The sequence below is a fragment of the Cercospora beticola genome, chromosome 3 (assembly GCF_033473495.1).
Source record: "Cercospora beticola chromosome 3, complete sequence".
In the NCBI taxonomy this organism is placed as follows: Eukaryota; Fungi; Ascomycota; class Dothideomycetes; order Mycosphaerellales; family Mycosphaerellaceae; genus Cercospora; species Cercospora beticola.
This window is the reverse complement of record NC_088937.1, coordinates 3891346-3909570: the sequence shown is the minus strand read 5'-3', so window position 1 is coordinate 3909570 and position 18225 is coordinate 3891346. Positions and strand designations below refer to the sequence as shown.

The window sequence follows — 18225 nt, the reverse complement described above, 5'->3', positions numbered from 1 at the left end:
AGGGTATGTGTTTCTGCTAGCTAATAGAGCACCTATTAGTTAGCGTTCTATTCTTCAAAAATCCGTAGCCCTCTCTAGCTGCGAATCCGAATATATAGCCCTAAAAGAGGCTACTAAAGAGGCTATATTCCTTAAAGATTTACTTAAGGAACTCGGGCTAGAAGATAGGGCGATTACGGTCTATACCGATAGTAATTCGGCTATAGAATTAGCTAATAACCCCGAGCACCACGCAAAATCAAAGCATATAGATATACAATATCACTTTGTACGCGATTCTAACGAGAACAGGCTAATTAAGCTAGTTTGGATCTCTACTAAAGAGTAAGTAGTAGATATCCTTACTAAAGCCCTAGAAGGTCCCTTATTTTTACGATTAAGAGAGGACCTATTATAAGGTGCATTAATCGGGAGATATATTAGCTTAGGGCGATCAGAATGCTTAGTTATACGCCCTTAGAAGGCTTATAATAGCCTTAGAATGCTTAAGAAATTTCGAAGAAAAGTCTTAGAATTTAAGACTAGGCTCTATTCGCGATTACTAGGTTAAGAGATTAGAATTAGAGATTTTAGTAGTTTTAGCACTAGATATAGCTTTAATATTAAGGATAATAGTAGTATAGTACGCATTAATTATCCTAGTCTATAAGTTTATCGCCTATAGCTATTTTAGCGTTATAGGGACGCCTGTAATCGTATTAGAATTAGTAAGAATAGGACATTAAGTATCTATAGACTCTAAAGGAAGCTTTAGAAGAAGCTCGGACCTTTTTCTAAAAGCTACTCCTATAGCCTTAATTTATAGTCTAAGAAGACTATACGCGGCCGCGGATAATAATAGGCATTAATAGGAGTTATTACGCCGTAAGGACTAAGATTATAAGGCTCTAGATAAGCTAATCTTAGGAGGGCGTCTTAGAAGGGTAAGCTTAGCTTATCCTAGAGACCCTGTTTCCTAATTAGGCAGGTGGACAGGGGGGTACCCTACAAACTACCCTTTTGGAGTGTTTGGTCACGATTACGTAACTAGCACCCAACGCCCTTTAGGGGGTTACGTGACTACTACCTACTACCCCCTAAGTTACGTAACCTAACCTAACACTTTCCTAATACGGAAGGTGACCGGGGGTGCCCCTATCTAACTACCCTTTTCGGCTAGAAGGTTCTAGAAACCTCTAGGGCGACTGCGTAAGCAGTTAACTAGAAGTTTCTATAGATATCCTTCTAGACTAGCTTCTAGAAGTCTAAGGAACCTTATAGAATATCGATTTCTAATCGATATTCTATAATATTCTAAGCTATTCTATAAGGCTCTATTCTTAGTATTACTAGTCCTAGAGTTGCCTAGTACTCGTACGCGATTACGTGTACGTAGAACCTTCTAGTACGCGGTAATAAAGTATATAAGAAGGCCTATAGCGCGTAGTATAGTCGACTAAGTAAGTAAGGAAAGCTTTCTACTCTTTACTCTTACTACTCTATTCTCTTACTCTATCCTCTACCTATCTATAAACGTCTATACTTCCTCTAGTACTATACTTCCGCTATTCTACGATTCTGCTAATATAAAACTATATATATAGACGTAATGTCTATTTCTACCTTAGTTTTTCTAATTTTAAAGATAGCTATATCGAACTCCTATAAGACTTATTTACCTAGAAGGAATAGAACTTTTAATCTAAGCCTCGAACCGACTATATGCTCTACTAGGTAGTACGAGTCTTAATATATCGTAGCGCTAGTTTTAATAATAGTATACTTCCGCGCGTTCCTCCTTAGGTATTTTCGTTAATATAGTCTCGTTATAGTACGAATTTAGCTCTAAGCTTTTTCTAAGTAGAAATTAGACTCGCCTAGTCTCCTAAGCTACGAGCCTTATATCTTTAGCGTAGCTTCTACGAGATTCTTAGAATATATTTCCGGCCAAAAAAGCCTATATATATTATAGTTCTCTATAATAGTAGCGCGTTAATTAGTAGTAATATAGGAGAGAATACTCGAAGTATAACTCTTAAGGATAATATTAAAAGGAAGAGTAGCTACTTCGAGGAGCGAGCGAGAGATCGGGAGGTCGTTATATAGGAATAAGATAGCAAATATATTTAGTATATTCTCGTCTACTTAACGCGTAGAAGTAGTTATAGATTTTAGAGTAGCCGAAGCCTATAGGCCGATCGGACCTTATTTGCTAGCTAATATTATAACGGAGCTATAATATATATACGCCTATAACTATCGCCCGCCTGCGTCTATCTCTCGTTTTCTCTTCTACTAGATATAACGACTCGATTATTACTACGAGCGAAGCGCTCCTCGACTCCTTACTATAGCTTAGGTTCTATATAGGTTATATTTAAGTTAGAGATAAGTAAATAGTACCCTACGGCTAGCCTCGTATAAAGTAAATTACTAATATAAGTCTAAGTATATATATACTTACTTACGACTACTTCTACTCTACTAGCTTTATAAGCTCTATTAAGTCTATAGTATATAATAACTACTTTATATCGTCCTTATTATCTCTATCTACTATATACTATAAGTATATAGTCGTAGCTAGTATAGTCCTACTTATAGCCTCTATACGTATAGGTATCGGTCGCGTAGTAGCTATATCGAGGCCTACTTCTCCTATACTCGAGATAAATACTTCTATATCGGTATAATATCTCTTTAGAGGAGGTTCTGTTCTCTTAATTAGTATAAGTATACTCGCTAGAAGCGTTATCTTAACCTTAGGCTTACTAGTATAGCGTAAGAGATCGGAGACTACGCTTATAAATATAAAGTCTAACCTCTTTAGTAGTAGAGTACTTATCTATATCCTATCGCTAATAATAGTATTTACTCTTATATACTTACTCTTATAGAGAGCCGAAGAGTAGATAACGATACGAGTAATCTAAGCTCGGGATAGTATAATATTAAATCGACGTAGGTCGGTGCCTAAAACTCCGATATTTTCGCCTACTACGCTATCTAGAATCGTATAGTTAATAATATAGACTCTGCCCTCCTTACTTTTATTACTATCTATAGTCTAGATACGAATACGCGTATATAAGGGCGCAAGGATGCCCTCTAATAAGCGCTTCTAGTCCCTATAGAATATAGTTATAATAATATCCTCGTACTCGAACTTCCCTTTTTCGAGAAGCTAGAAGATTATACGCAAGACTATAATAGCTGTCTGCATATTATACTGCGATTTTCTTCCCTATATTATCTAAGAACCGAAGTGAAAGTCTGCGCGGCGTTCTAGGGAGATTATAATAGAGGATGTTGCCGTATTAAACAGCGTCTTACTGCGAGTAGCCAGCTGCGCCAGAAAGTTTTGAGATCCCGCGTCGTGTTCTCGTGCACGAACGGTCGAGCCGTCTCTTAGCTTGCCATTATATATAGTTGAGTTTATAATAGAGCTGATGCTGGGATGCATACGGTATTGCTCCGCCAAGGTGATCAGCCGCAGTACTGCACTGATCAGACGTTCCATTTTGCCATACTCTGTGAAGATGTTGCGGAGGCTGAATATTGCAGCCGGTAGTTGTTTCGGGTCGCCAATGATCAAGACACGGTCCAGTCTACTCTGGGCGGCAAGCACAATTGGGTGGACAGCGCGAGCCTCGGTCATCTGCGAAGACTCGGCCATGAGGAGCGCATGCGGCCTGAAGCGTCTCAGAAATGGTCTAGATGCTGCAGCTGCGGTGGACAAGATGCCCTTCGAGGTTGCCGCATATCCGACCTGGAGCGCACGAAGTGCATCGTGGAATTTGGTGCGCAGGTCTTCGAGATATTCCTCGTACCCACCATCGGTCTCTTTGTTTTCCTCAGGAGGGCTCGCAAGCTGATCGTGAGCGGATCCGAAGCTGCGGAGCTGGTCACCTTCTTTCCAGTACTGTCAGCCGAGGCGGCCATGCTCGAGCGCCGTAAGGCGTCGACGGATCGTCTGCTCCAGAGAAAGAATCCTGGTATCGTCTGTATCGGACTTTACGCCCGAGTCGTTCCAGCTAAGTCCCACGTCCACTGCACTCTGGTCACATTTGTGCCCTTCGCTGAACGCTGGCCAGACTCGAAGAAAGCCTTCAGCCTGCTTGTCATTCTTTTCTTTGGCCAGCTTTTCAGCCAGGACATCGACAGCAGCGTTGGACTCCGAGCACATCCAGTAAGCCATTTTGAACTCTTCCAGCAATTCATTAATGGCGGCAACCAGTGGAGATTTGCCTGTCCCTGGAGGGCCAATAACTACCGGAGCAAGGTGGAAGAAGAAGTGCACTACGGCCGCGCTTTGCTCGTTTTTCAGGCGACGCTTGGTGCAAACAGCGCGGATTCTGTCACTCATGTATCCGTTTATGCAGAGCTGATTGTTCACTTCCAGCCAAGGGTGGCTCAAGTCCTGCGCGAGTACAAGACGCTTCCAGAACCCCAACTTGCTCCCATCTTCCGTTTCGGGACAAGTCTGCATCAACTTTAAGACGCGTTTCTGCAGTTTGTCGACTGGGGTCCCAATGTGTCCGAAACGGAAATGGGCTCGCAAGACACGGCTCTCCATCACGTATCCGCTTGAGGCAATTGCCCAGAAACGACGATCCCAGTCTAAGTCTCTGTTCCGTTCTCTTCCACACGGGTGACCTTCATCTCCACTGGCTCCTTGAGCTCCGACGCTAGACCCTCGGCCGCTTCGAGCGCAGCACCACCGCACTCGGCTCCTTCCTGCGTGACTGCAGGCTGGGAGTTCAGCAAGACAGTCCACATTTCGCAACTAGCGACTTGGTCAGCAATGAGCTCCGCTTGATGTATGCCATCGAAAACCTTGCTCGTCAGGTCCTGGGAGTACTCGTGCTCGAAGTAGTGGCTGCCAAGAACACTGCAGATACATTGTCGTTCAGACAGAAAGCTGTTCTGTCCGCTCAGAGGGCCTGAGATCGGCACGTGACGCATTGGCCGGAAAATGGTTTGCACATCCTCATCGAGAACGACTCCATATTTGGTTTCTTCTGTGGACCAACCACGCTGAGACTGGTGCCACTGCCACCATATCCGATCGCGCCGCTGTTGCGCTCCACCCTACTGAAGTATACTCCGAAGCTCTTCAGATCCGCTTCGGTGACGCTTGGTATCCGTACCAACGTCTCTGCAGTGATAGGCCCTTCTCCGAGGACCGTGTGAGTGGCTTGGTCCATATGAGCAAAGTACGCGTCCGAATGCTCTTCGGGCGATCTAGAGAGGATGGAGTCTCGCATCTCCCGGTCAAAGATGGTGCATCCTTGCTCCGTTGCCTGCTGGCGACGCACTTCGAAGCATTTGCAAGAGACGTCACGAAAGAAGTATCTTTGCGAAGCTTGGGTTTTTTGATCTCGTTTCAGGAGTTTCTCGTAGAGCTAAAGCAGAGAATCGGTCTGGGTGCCTCTGAGGGCAGGGAAAAGTCGTCCACGATGGCAACGACATCCAGCAACATCTCGTCCATCTCCTTGTAGTAATGGTGCTCAATGCGATCTTGTATGATGCTGAGGTTCATGGGCCGGTTGTTGGACATGGAATGCTGAGCAATTGAGTCTTCCATGAGTCCATAGAGAATACGTCGCTGACTTGGAAGGTCGAATGGGACACCTGATGCTATCTTGATTACTTTGAATGCACTGAGGTCGTTACGACTGAGATGTACACGGGTCTTCGGTTCGGGCATGTCACATAGTGGCTTAAGGTGAACAAGCTCTCTCTGCTCCAGCAGGTTCACGTATCTTGGCGGTGCAGTAAGCTCTTGTACTTCTTCAGTGTCAAGATCTTGAATCAGATCATCGTCATCGTCGGATTCCGGGTGCTCTGCATCTTGTCGATAGGTCTCGTCTTCGCCGGCCTCCGAGAGCTCAGCTTCAACCGGGGACGGAGTGGTCTTTCTGCGCTTCCTGAGTGGCTCTCTCGTTGGCATTCGAGCCGTGTTTACGTCCAGCTCGGCCAGAGCTCTGGACTTTGCCTTGGTTGACCTTCTCAGTGAAGCAGGCATTTTCGTTGGTGGATCAGGAGGAGAACGTGTGAAATACGACTCCGGTGAGATCGGGAGTGCTTGAGATGCGGCAGGAGATGGGATAACTCGTGTAAAGCGGCTCCCGTAGAGCCAGTAGAGCTTGGGAGAGGTCTGTGGAGTACGCGTGAAACGCGAGTCCGTCGTGCTTAGGGAAAGGTGGGCTCGGCCACCAAGTCGACCCACCTCACGAGAGATGGTGCTAGTGCGTGGATGCACACTCTCTGAAAGCGTTCCGCGCTGCGACAGCGGCGATATTGAGGCCAGTGAGCAGAGCCTTTCGGAATTTGCGGGAGAAGACATGTTCACCAGGGATTACATCTATCTCAGCCATGAGAAGTGCTCATCGAGCTTAGCTAGGCGCCTGAGCTTGCTGCAAGTAATTCCCTCGGAGTCACAGCTATAGCCTTTGGATTGATAGAGATGTGTGAATGTGCTCGGAGTGAGGTGTTCTTACTCTAACAGAAGGTAGGGTGGAATGCGGCGCTCGACTCCGATTGAGGCCGCAGTGCTGAGGTTCCGACAGAGACCCTTCCAAGCATGTGAGAGGCCATCGGCATCCAGAAGGTGTCATCTGCAGTAGCTGATGAGTATTGGCGGCTGGAAAGAGTTGGGTTGATGGGTGCTGAGAAGCAGGAGAAGCAGAAGTCTTCCAGGAACCAACCCTATTGGAAGCCAAGGCGTGGGACTGCACATGCAGTACCGTCCGAAAGAACCGCAAGAATTGACCATGCCCTCCCACAACTTTCATCCTCGATGCTATGAAGAGAGGGAGACAGGCACCCGATCCGAAATGCGCTTCGGCCATTGGTGCGGTCAGTCGAGACTTCGCCTTCTTCGGCGACGGACGCTCATGACTCGCGCATTCTGGGTGCAGCTGATCGGATCTGGTCGATTTTTCGGCGCAAGTCACTGTCTGACGGAGGCGTGAATGAATGCAGATTTTGGGGTTCCAGTCGAAGTGTTGTTGTTGTTGCTGTGGGACAAAGTCAAGTTCAGTCCCAGAGCTTTCCGTGCCAAGTCCAGCTCCCTGCCCCGGCACGGCCACCCGAACCAACCGCCCACTGCCCTCCAGACAGCGGACAACAGAATATCAATCACAGAATGGCTGCCATCCCGCCGGTGGTGCGCGGCGAGTTTCTCTATCGCGACGTGTTGCTCGTAGACGTTGGCGGCGAGCTCAAGCGCCATCCACGAGCATCCGAGTCCGAATTGAAAGCTCTCCTGAATGGCAAGAATGTCGCAAAGGATCAAGTAGGCCATAGGTGGGAAGCACAACTAATCCACTATGGCTTGCAACGCAGTAAACAAAAAGACACTGCCAAGATCAGGTTGTCGCAAGCTTTGGCTCAAGGGAAATTGAAGACGCAGCCGCCGCATCTTGCCGACATGGAAGCGCAGATGAAGAAGGAGTATGCTGCCGCTGTGAGGAAGGCTACGAAATCGAATTCGACGCCTAGCGGTAAGGCGACTAAGCGCGGTAGAGAGGAGGAGATGGAATCGAGCTCCAAGAGGACGAAGGTCTCGGTTCGGGTCGGCGATGTGTCAATCGACATTGACCATGGTGATGCCGTGGCAACCAAGAAGCAGAAGAAGACCGACTCGACAACTAAGACGACTAAGGCTGTTGCTGCGCCCAAGAAAGTTGCTGCTACCAATGCAATCAAAGCATCATCGAGCGTTCCAGCAACGCCGAAGACTTCCGAGAAGCCGCTTGGAAAGGCTTCCTTCTCCAACGACAACCCGTTCCAGAGCTCCGCGTCCGACTCGAGACCGACACCTGCTACCAAGTCAAAAGCAGCGCCAGTTAAGAAAGAAGCAAAGGTCAAGTCGGAGCCTGCAGCTCCCAAAGCAACTCCCATGCGACCAGCATCCTCCACTGTAAAGCACGAGGGCTACCTTTTCGACGAAAATGCCATGGACACCCGAGTCGACATGCCTCCCGAGAAATGGGAGATCACCGGAGTCTACTCGATCCACTGCCCTCAGATCACGGAACAACTTCCCAACGAGGAACCAAATCTCCGACTCTTCATAGAAGTCAACGTCGAATCGGGCATCACCTGGGGTGGTTTCGAGCTCGCCATGAAGTCCGGCGTCGTCAAAATGGACGAGATCGACTTCAATCGAAAGCTGACCTTTGGTTGGCGCGCGAGGGACAGCTGGGACAATACTCTTCGTTTCGGGAAGAAGTGTTTTGGCGAGATTGAGTTCGATGGGAAGGGTGGCGTGTACGGGGTCTTTCACAGCATGTTCAATGAACCTTGTGAGTTTACTGGGAAGCGGAGGCCTGGTCCGAGGTGGTCCGGGAAGAGTGTGTACAAGTATGAGCAGGAGTGGGATGCGTTCCCGAAGGAGGCCTATGGTCGCTGAGCATGGCCAGAACAAGCACGTAAGTGCGCGCATTCTCATTGTTGGACAAAACGCTCGAATTACGATCTCTCGACGAACGTTGGATGATGGGCCATATTAACGCAGGTCGTCTATACATTGAGCTTGGAATAGACCTCAGTGTCGAATCTTGTCGGCTTCCTGAGATCGCTGGAAGACACTGGAAGACTGTGCTTCCCGTGATAGCAGCCACATATTCCGCACTTCATCGAAGCATATTGGTGAAGCTCCAAATTCAAGTTCTCGTGTCCTCTTAAGATCGGGTCCAGCGTCTCACTGCAGTTGCATTTCTCAATCATCCTCTTCTCCCCAGAGCCAGTTACATCCTCTCCGTCGGTGCTTCCACTGGTCGCCTCTCACTCGAAACTTCGCTGATCGCATGCGAAGGCTTAAGCTCCGCAGGCTCAGAGCCAGGACTGTCGACATATCCAGGACTTCTCCACCCAGCCGGCGCATGACCCTCGCCCAGAGCGACTGCAGAAGCGTTTCCCATCAACGCTTGTTGTTTCGCGTTCTCAATCTTCCTCAATCGTGCCCATAACCACGCAATCGTGCCCAATGCAATTCCCAAAGGCACCCCTCAACCGACTCCTACTCCAATCGCCGTTCCTCGCTTAACAGTATCCGAATCCACATCCGTCCCGGAAGCTGAAGCTGTAACTGTAACAGTCTCTTGTACCGTTTGAACCTCAGTCCCATTATCATCATTCGTCGTCGTCGTCGTCGTGCTCGTAGTTGCACTTGTCGTCGATGTCGATCCATCCTCCAACATCGTCGTATTCAAAGGCCCCAAAAACGTCGGCGCCCCATTAGCCGAAAAATCATACCCTTCGCGATTCGAGCAACAACTTCGTGTCCGCGTATCGTTAATAAACCCGCAACAATACAAATTCTCCGATTGTAGTGTATAGTAAGGTATTATAACTGCGTAGTCGGCTCTATAAACTACTAAATCTATTAATTAACAATTTATTTCCTAATGCGTGCGCTATTATAATACTTAATATTAGGCGTAGGAACTTATAACTTATATACTTATTCTTATATCCTAACTAGTTCTTACTCGTATAGCTACCTTAGTATAAATACTCTACTATCGTACTTATATAAAAGCTATTTAATAAGTAGAGATCGATATTCGGCTAGCTATTAGAGCTTTTATAGTAGAGATCTAGAAATATAGAGTTTACGCCTAGGTAGGCTTTTTAGTCTATAGCTTTAGAGCCGTCGGAAGCGTAGTATATTTAGGTAGAGGTTAGAAGAGAAAGAGAAGTAAGAAGAAGGATATATAAAAGTATAGTAGATATTATTAGAAAGTATAGTCTAGTTAGATATTCTAAGAGATACTTTAGAGATTAGGATTAGGTAATATAGGTTATATAATACTAGGTTATATAACCTAGCTAATACCTATCTTAGGAGTAAGATATAACTTATAACTAACTAATATAATTAACTCGATTAGTTCCTACTTATTATCTCTACTTCTACTATATTATACCTATCCGACGAGTGCCTATAAGAATATAATTTAATAGGTTATAAGCCTAGGTTTATAGAGAGGCTCTAAGTAGAAAGAGTTAGCCTTCTTATTCTTAAAGTAATACGTATTACCTCTTATAGGACCTATAGTATTAACTAGATAGAGAAGTAGGAAAAGAGTATAAGGAAGACTAGAAGTATATCCTATCTATACTACCTTAAAGCTTTAGAAAATCCTAGTTATAAGCTAGAAGTCTCTAAAGAGTAAGTAAGATAGAGAAAAGCCTAGTAAGATATACTCTACTATAAAAGAGAAGTATACTAAAGAAGTATAAAGAGGAAAGAATTAGCTTTAGACTATAGTACTTAAGTAGATAAGACTAGGCCTAAGTACTAAGTACTACTAATACCTTAGAACTAGCTAGTAGTACTCTTCTAAGAAAGTAGATCTTTTAGAGGTTCTCTACCTAAGAACCTAACTAACTTCTATAAAAGAAAAGAGTTCTTAGATATCTTAGCTAAGAGAGAAGAGTCTTAGTAACTAGAGAAAGTAGAAATCTAGAAGCTACTAATTAGATTAAAAGAGCTTATATTTCTAGAGTTTAGATTTATTTATTTAATTTTATAGAAATAGATTTAATAAGTAAATTAGATAGGAAGAGAATACTAATTCTAATAAGGGAGAACTAGAGACTATAGTTTAAGCTATAGGAGAATATACTTAGAGAAAAAGAAATCTTCTAGATAATCTTAGACTTAAAGAGATTATTAGTACCTACTCTAGCTAAATCTAAAGTATCTAAGGCTTTATTAAGTAAAGAGAAAGGTACTATATTTTTAGAGTTTAGCCTAAAATAGTAGAAGGATAATATAAAGGCAATCTATATTCTAATAGAAAGTCTTTATATAGATAACTAAAATAAAGTAATAGATAAGATAAGAGTATATAATATCTAGATAAAGCTATATAGGAAATATAGCAAAGTCTAATAGGTATATATAATAGCTATTATCTAAGAATTTATAACCTTTAAAATAGAACTAGGAAATATAATTAGGAAATTATAAGTCTACTTTAGTAATCTTAGAAGGAGGATTATAGAGATTAACTAGAAGGAGTTATACTATAAGACTCCTAATATAAGGATTAAGTATCTACTCTTTATACTCCTAGCTAAGTATAAGAGTATAAGATAGACTATTTAAGCTTAGAAGGACTTAAACTCTAAAGAAATCCTCTAACTTCTTAAAGTAGAGAAGTTAATATAGTATAGATACTAGTTATAAGAAATAGTAATATTTACTAAAAGAAGAGAAATCTAAAGTATAAAGCTAAAATACTATCTCTATAAGAAGAAGTATTTTAGAGATATTACTAAGTATCTATACTTTAATAAAGCTAAGAGAACTATTAACTTAAGATAGACTAGTAGAGTAGAGAAGAGAAGAATACTACTTAGAGAGAGTATATTTAGGAGAAGATCTTTACTAGATAAAGAAGTATTAAAAGAAATAGTAAAGAAACTTAACTTAAAAGTCTAATTCCTTAAGAAAAGATAAATCTTAAGGAAGTTTTCTAAGAAAGTATATACTACTTAAGAAGATATAGAGCCTTCTATAGTATCTAAAGTATTTTAATTTCTATTAGAGAATAATAATATTAATAAAGTTATATACTTAATATTAGGTTTATCTACGCTAGGCTAATAACCTAAGATCTTACTAAGTAGAAGCTTAAGCTCGATTAGGATTTAAGCTTATTAGGTAGTCTAGAGGAAAGTAACGAAGTAGGAAGGTTTACTTAATTCTAATTAGTAAGATAGAATAGTAAGTTATACGTAATAACTATCTAGAGAGGCGATACTTATTACTACTAAATATAAATAAGACTCGCTAGTCCTTAGCTATCTACTCTATAGTACTCTCGCGCTCTCTATTATAGAGCGTAATAGAGTATAAAGTAAGTAGTAGTAGAGCGCCTAGTATCTACCTAATAGGTACTCTATTTAGCTACTATATTTGCCCGACTCCGATTAGTCGGTCGACTCTTCGGTAGGTAGAACTATAATACTATCCCTCTTCTAGCTTAGCTCGTCCTAAGCTAACTTTATAACTCGTCTACCTAGTTTCCGTTTTCTAGAATATATCTTCCTTTTCTTTCTAGATATACTTCTAGGTATAAGTATAATTCGGAGAAAACGTTATATAGATTTTATCGACGTCTTCGGAGAAGTTATAGTTTAAGCTTATTTATACTATTAGTTATAGAAGTAGGTCTATAAGGTATATATTCGGTCGGGTTAGTATAATAAGTATAATCGTTATAATCTTAAGTATAATATTAAAGTAACTCGTTCCGAGTTTAATCGCTTAATTAGCTAAAAGAAGAAGCTTTTAAAGTAGATTAAGAAGGCTCGAGCTAAGTAGGATAAGGTTCGCGAGGCCTTAGATATCGTATATACTTATAAGGAGCAGTTATAGAAATAGATAGATCTTATTAATAGTCGTACTAATAAGGCCTTAGTAGTAGAGAAGGCAAATATTCGTAACTTAGAGGCTAAGGAGTCGTACGAGGCTAGGTCTAGAAACGTTAATAAAGACTTCTATCTTTCGCTTCTAATATAGGACTTTATACTTAAGAGAGCTACGATTTCTCCTTAGATTTCTAGGTTTAGAGTCTTCTCTCTCTTCGGGATCCTTCTATTATTAGTAGAACTTTATTAGTAGCTAACGACAATTCGTAAAGCTTAATTTTAGTTCCTAGGTATTATCTAATTCGGAGTATCTCTTCTACTTAATAAAGTATTTCTAACTTTTTCGTTCTAGGATCTTTTCGACTTCGAACTTATTTTCTTCTTCTAGCTAGAAGTAAAATATTTCTTAGTATAGAGTTTCGGCGTCGGTAGGTTCTAATAGTAATATATAGAATACTAGGTAGATCTTTATATCTCTTAGTAGTTTAAGTCGGTAGTTAACTAGTCCTCTAACTCTATTAATTAAAAATAGTCCGACTTTAATATAATCTAGTTTCTTAGTTTTCTTTCTTATTTTTAGATTTTTTATAAGAAGATAGACCTTATCTCTCTTCTTAAGTTAATATACTATTTTTCTTTTGTTTTTTCTAGATTTAGTAATTATTATTTATAAGTCTTAGATATAGTTCTCGAGTTCCTTATAAATAGTTTTTATATCTTATACTATAACTATAGCTCTTTTAGCTTAGAAATAACTATATAGAGCTCCGAATAGGTTTAGATTTTGCCTATAATTCGAAAAGAATAGCGTAGCCTATATAGTCTCCGACTTATAGTTATTAAGTACTATTTATACTATAGGGAGTAACGTAACCTAATTATCTTATATATAGTTAATATAGTATCGTAGATATTATTCTAGAGTTTAGTTTATCCTTTCTGTTTATCTATCCGTTTCTAGATAATAGGCTATAGATAGTTTATATTTAATTCCGATAGTTCCGACTAGTATTTTCTAGTAGTTTAATATAAATAGCTTATTATAGTCTATAATAAATATTTTAAGGAATCCGTAATATCGTACTAGCCTATCTATTACGAGGTATCCGAGCTGTTCTACTATATATTTTTCGCTTACGAGTATAAAGTATATATATTTAGTAAGTCTATCGACTATAACTATAATTATATCGAACGTATTTTTAGTAACTTTATCTTTTAATAGTAGGAGTTTTATAATAAAGTCTATTATAACTTCGTCCTATAGTTATTATAGTAGAGTTCTAAACTATATATATCTATACTTAGCGTATCGTTCTGCTTTGTTTCTTTAGTAATACTCGTAGCGCTTAATATACTTAAGTATCTTCTATTATATCTATAGGAAGCTAAAACTTCTTTAGATAAGCTCTATAGTCTTAGTTACTCCTAGGTATTCTTTTAAGAAATCGTTATAATATTATCGTATATATTCTTCCTTTCGGTTTTTAGATATCTAGTATTTTCCTTATAGTATTAGGAACTATTTCTCGGTATTATTAAGGATTCGTATTATATTATTAAATTCCTAAGTATTAGTACTAAGGCTTCTATCGGGATTAGCTTTAAGAACTCGTTACTATATAAGTTCTTTTTCTTCTATATAGTCGACTCTTCGACTTAGAGCGTCTAATCTACTATTCTCTTTTCCTAGAGTATAGTAGATTTCGAACTTATACTATCCGAGTAGTTCCGACTAGTAGGCTTACCTATAGGTTAGTATTTTAGTCGTAGTAAAGTAGGTTAGATTCTTATAATTAGAAAGAATCGTTAGTTCTAGTACTCCTTCTATATAATAGTTCTAGTATTATAGAGCTATAATAATAGCTAGTAGTTCCTTATTATAGATATTATAGTTTTATTCTATAGGTAATATTTTCCTTAAGTAATAAGCTACTAGGTATCGTTTCCTATTATATATCTATATAAAGTATACTCCTATAGCTAGATCCGATACGTTAGTCTCGATAAAGACTAGTTTCTTCGTATTAAATATTATTAGTACTAGTGCTTCGTAGTATATCTATACTAGCTTATCGAATACTTTCTAATATTGCTATTCCTATTTCTATTTAAAGTCCTTCTTTATAAGGTCTAATAGTAGTATAGTAATCTTAGAGTAGTCCTTAATAAACTTCTAATTATAGTTAGCTAGTCTAAGGAATAACTATATATCCTTAACTATCTTCGGAGTTAGCTATATCTTAATAGATTCGATCTTTTCTAGGTCGATTACAATTCCTCTAGTATTAATAATAAATCTAAGGAATTTAACTTCCTTCTTATAGAATTCGTACTTTTCGGATATAGTTCTAAATCCGACGTTTATAAGTCGCTAGAGGACGTCTTAGACTACTTTAACGTATTTCGATAGAGAGCCTTTAGTATATATAAGTATATTGTCTATATAGGCGATAATATAATTATCGAGTAAGTCTCTAAGAATATTATTTACTATCTTCTAGTAAGAGGCCGGAGTATTAGTTAATCCTATAAGTATAATAGTAAACTTATAGAGTCTATAGCGTATCCGAAATACTATTTTCTATTCCTCTTCTTCTACTATATAGATAGTATAGAATACGTCTTATAGATCGATCTTCGTATACTAGTCTAATCTAGTAAGTCTATCTTATAATTCCTTAATATTAGGCAATAGATATTAGTTCTTTATTATTATATCGTTAAGTTTCCTATAGTCGAGGACTTATCGTATCTTCCTATTAGGCTTTAGAATACTAAAAATAGGTACGCCTATACTAGACTTAGATTTCCGTATCTAGCTCTTAGCTAGTATTTTATATAGCTACTTATCTTCTTCCTAGAGCGTATATTTAGATTTATATTATAGTAGCTCGAATAGAGGCTCCTTTCCGAGTATTAAGTTAATCCGGTAGTCCTATATTTAGTATTTAGGTAAAGTAGTAATATCTTCTACTTTCTTAAAGAGTTTCGTCTATTTTTAATACTCTTTAGAGATAGTAGGTACCGAGGCTATATCCTTCGATAGTATATTACTTCTATCTATTCTTATAACTTAGTTATCCTCCTTACTATTATAAGTAACTATCCGAGTTAGGCTCGATTGTTTCGTAGCTCTAGGCGGCTAGAGTATTATTTCGTTAATCTATCTACTAGCTTTATCTATTAGTAAACTCTATCGCTATATAGAGTTAATATCGATAACGTAATTATATTATTTAAACCTAAGTACTCCTCGTCTCTAATTAATAATTAGATTATACTTTCTTAACTAAGGTATACCTAGTACGACGTTATAACTAGCTATATTAGTAATATCTAAGATAATTTCCTCGTAGTACTATTAGATAGTAAGTAGTAACGGAATAGTTTCTCGTTCTATACTTAGTAATAATAATCTATCGACTACGATTAATTTATACTCTTCGTTCTTCGATTAAGTAGCTATTCTATATTACTTTATAAATAATTTAGAGGCAAAGTTCCCGCTTACTCCGGAATTAATTATAGCTTAGACCTCGTATCTATTAATAGTAATATTAGTATAAAAGACTAATATTAATACTTAAGCGCTTTCTATATTATAGAACTCTCTTTAGATACTTATTTCTTAAGAGTCGATCCTTTTCTCGACTAGGTCTCGATAGTAGATATCCTATACTATTCTCGGATCTAGTATAACGTATATTTAATCGTTTCGTATATAGCTTTCTCCTCTAGTATTTTAATATAAGTATATATTAACTAATATTATTATATCTTAGTATATTATTCGGAGATTCGGCGTATACTTTCTTATACTAAGTTTAGTACGATTTCTTCGCTTAGTATAATATATCTAAATAGCGTAATTATACTTCCGATAGGAACGAGTTCCTATATAAGTAACCTAAAGTCGTACTATATAGAGACTCTCGGTTAGTTCTAGAGCTTAACTCGTAGTTCCTTAAGTATACGATCGAACTTAGTAGAGTATAGGTACCGTTTCCTACTAATCCTTAGAAATATATCTTCTTATTATATAGCTAGGAATAGTATAACTTTATATATAATTCCTACCTAGGTATATATAAATATTATAATTTCGTTATCCGAGTCTAATTCCTTCTTAAATAATTCTTCTAATACGTCTTCTTTATTTATAGACGAGTCTTATTCTTTCTTCTCGGAGTTAATTTTAGGAGAGATATTTTCTTAGTTCTCGTAATAAGATTCGTTAGTTTCTTCCTTAGTAAGTCTAAAGTATAGTACTAGCTCTTATAGCTCCTCTAGAATAGATAGAGGTCTACTTCTATTATCGTATTACTAGATTAGAGGATCTTCTTCTCGAATTAGTTCGATCGGAAAGAAGTTATTCTCCCTCTTAGAAGAGATATATATTTAGTATATATTATTATAATAGAATCGCTAGTAAAGGCTTCTATATTTATAACGTTCTTCCTAGTAGATCTATATTAGGATACTTCGTTATTATATTATTCCGAAAGTCTATTTTATTATAAGTTCTTCGATTATTACGTTTCTTAGAGCTTCGAGCTTACTAGTTATCTTACTATACTATCGAATTAGTTCCTTAAATCGTTTATATTCTTAGTCTAACTATAGTCCGGTCTTTAAGATAAGGAGGTATATCTCGTTCTCGATCTCGCTTATTTATCGGTTAAGTCGTTCGAGTAGTATAAGTTAGTTAGTTTCCGAGGTTCCTTCCTTATTCTTTTATTTCTAGAATATTATACCTAGAAGCCGGACTTCTTTAGGAGACTAATTATCGTTATAGCTTCTACGTTCTTCTTCCTTTTATTATATTATATTAATAGATTATAGCTATACTATATTCTTAGAACGATAATCTCTTACGAAGTAGCCTAGTTTACTATAGTTATAATAAGTCTTATCGCTACTTTATTTCTTACTTAGCCTACTCTTTAGCTTACTTTTTCTTTTAATTCTACGACTTTTCTAGGTTACGTTAAGTTCTATTAGTTAAAGTCTATAGTATAGTTTATTAAACTAGTTATTTAGCTTCGAATAGTATCTATAGTTCCTTTTATAGTCTAGAGTAAACTCGGCCGTTCCTCTAACCTTAGAGTCGTACTTACGTTCTAGAGCTCTCTCGTAGAGCTAGTTATCGATCTTAATAGCCGCTTCGGTTAAATTCTTTAGAGTATCGAGTATTCCTCCGTAGTTTATTAACTAGTCCTTAACCGAGTCTTTAAGTCTATATCTAAATATTATTATTAACGCCTATTAGTCCTATCTAGTTACCTATAAGTGTTCCTCGAACTTTACTATATACTCGGATACTAAGGTACGTTACTTAAGGTACTAGATAACTCTAATCGCTTAGGTTACTTTATTAGAAGATCCGAAGATCTCCTTAAGTTTAATCTTAAAAGTCGTATAGTCTCTAAATATACTAGTAAGATCCTAACGTTCTTCGCTATCTAGATAGACCTTAAGGTAGAGTTTAATCTAGTTCTATATACTACCTCGGAGGTACGTACTAGTAAAGATAGTCTTAAGATTTCCTTCGATAGAGTTAAATATAAGGAATATATCTATTTAGTTAACCTAATCGTCGAACTTATTTCGATCTCTATAGTAGTAGTCGGGCTTCGCTAGTTTAAAGTTTCTTAATCTTAGTCTACTATCTTCGTCGTCGGAGTTATCTAGTAGAGTCGGTCTCGGGGCCTAGACTAGCTTACTATAGCTAGATTCTGCTTTATTAAGAGTAGGATTCCCTCTAGAGCTTTCTATAGTAGATATCCTTAAGAGCGTATAAAGCTATTAAGTTTATCTACGCTAGGCTAATAACTTAAGATCTTACTAAGT

The 18225-nt window shown here is 38.7% G+C and overlaps 4 protein-coding genes across 4 annotated transcripts; 1 reads left to right on the top strand and 3 right to left on the bottom strand.

Annotated features, from left to right (window-relative positions):
* Positions 1 to 3232: 3232 nt before the first annotated feature.
* RHO25_005517 (uncharacterized protein) lies at positions 3233 to 4555 on the bottom strand (the record flags this gene model as incomplete). The annotated part of the gene is made up of 2 exons (XM_065602658.1): positions 3233 to 3901; positions 4025 to 4555. The coding sequence occupies 2 exons, from the start codon at positions 4553 to 4555 to the stop codon at positions 3233 to 3235; spliced, it is 1200 nt and encodes a 399-aa protein (XP_065458730.1).
* A 44-nt stretch (positions 4556 to 4599) lies between these two features.
* RHO25_005516 (uncharacterized protein) lies at positions 4600 to 5246 on the bottom strand (the record flags this gene model as incomplete). Its single annotated transcript, XM_065602657.1, has 2 exons — positions 4600 to 4870; positions 4936 to 5246. 2 exons carry the CDS (start codon positions 5244 to 5246, stop codon positions 4600 to 4602), a joined length of 582 nt encoding a protein of 193 aa, XP_065458729.1.
* Positions 5247 to 5365: 119 nt separating this feature from the next.
* RHO25_005515 (uncharacterized protein) lies at positions 5366 to 6007 on the bottom strand (the record flags this gene model as incomplete). The annotated part of the gene is made up of 1 exon (XM_023605078.2): positions 5366 to 6007. The coding sequence occupies one exon, from the start codon at positions 6005 to 6007 to the stop codon at positions 5366 to 5368; it is 642 nt and encodes a 213-aa protein (XP_023460852.2).
* Positions 6008 to 7129: 1122 nt separating this feature from the next.
* Positions 7130 to 8398, top strand: RHO25_005514 (uncharacterized protein; the record flags this gene model as incomplete). Its single annotated transcript, XM_023605079.2, has 1 exon — positions 7130 to 8398. One exon carries the CDS (start codon positions 7130 to 7132, stop codon positions 8396 to 8398), a length of 1269 nt encoding a protein of 422 aa, XP_023460850.1.
* Between the last annotated feature and the right edge of the window lie 9827 nt (positions 8399 to 18225).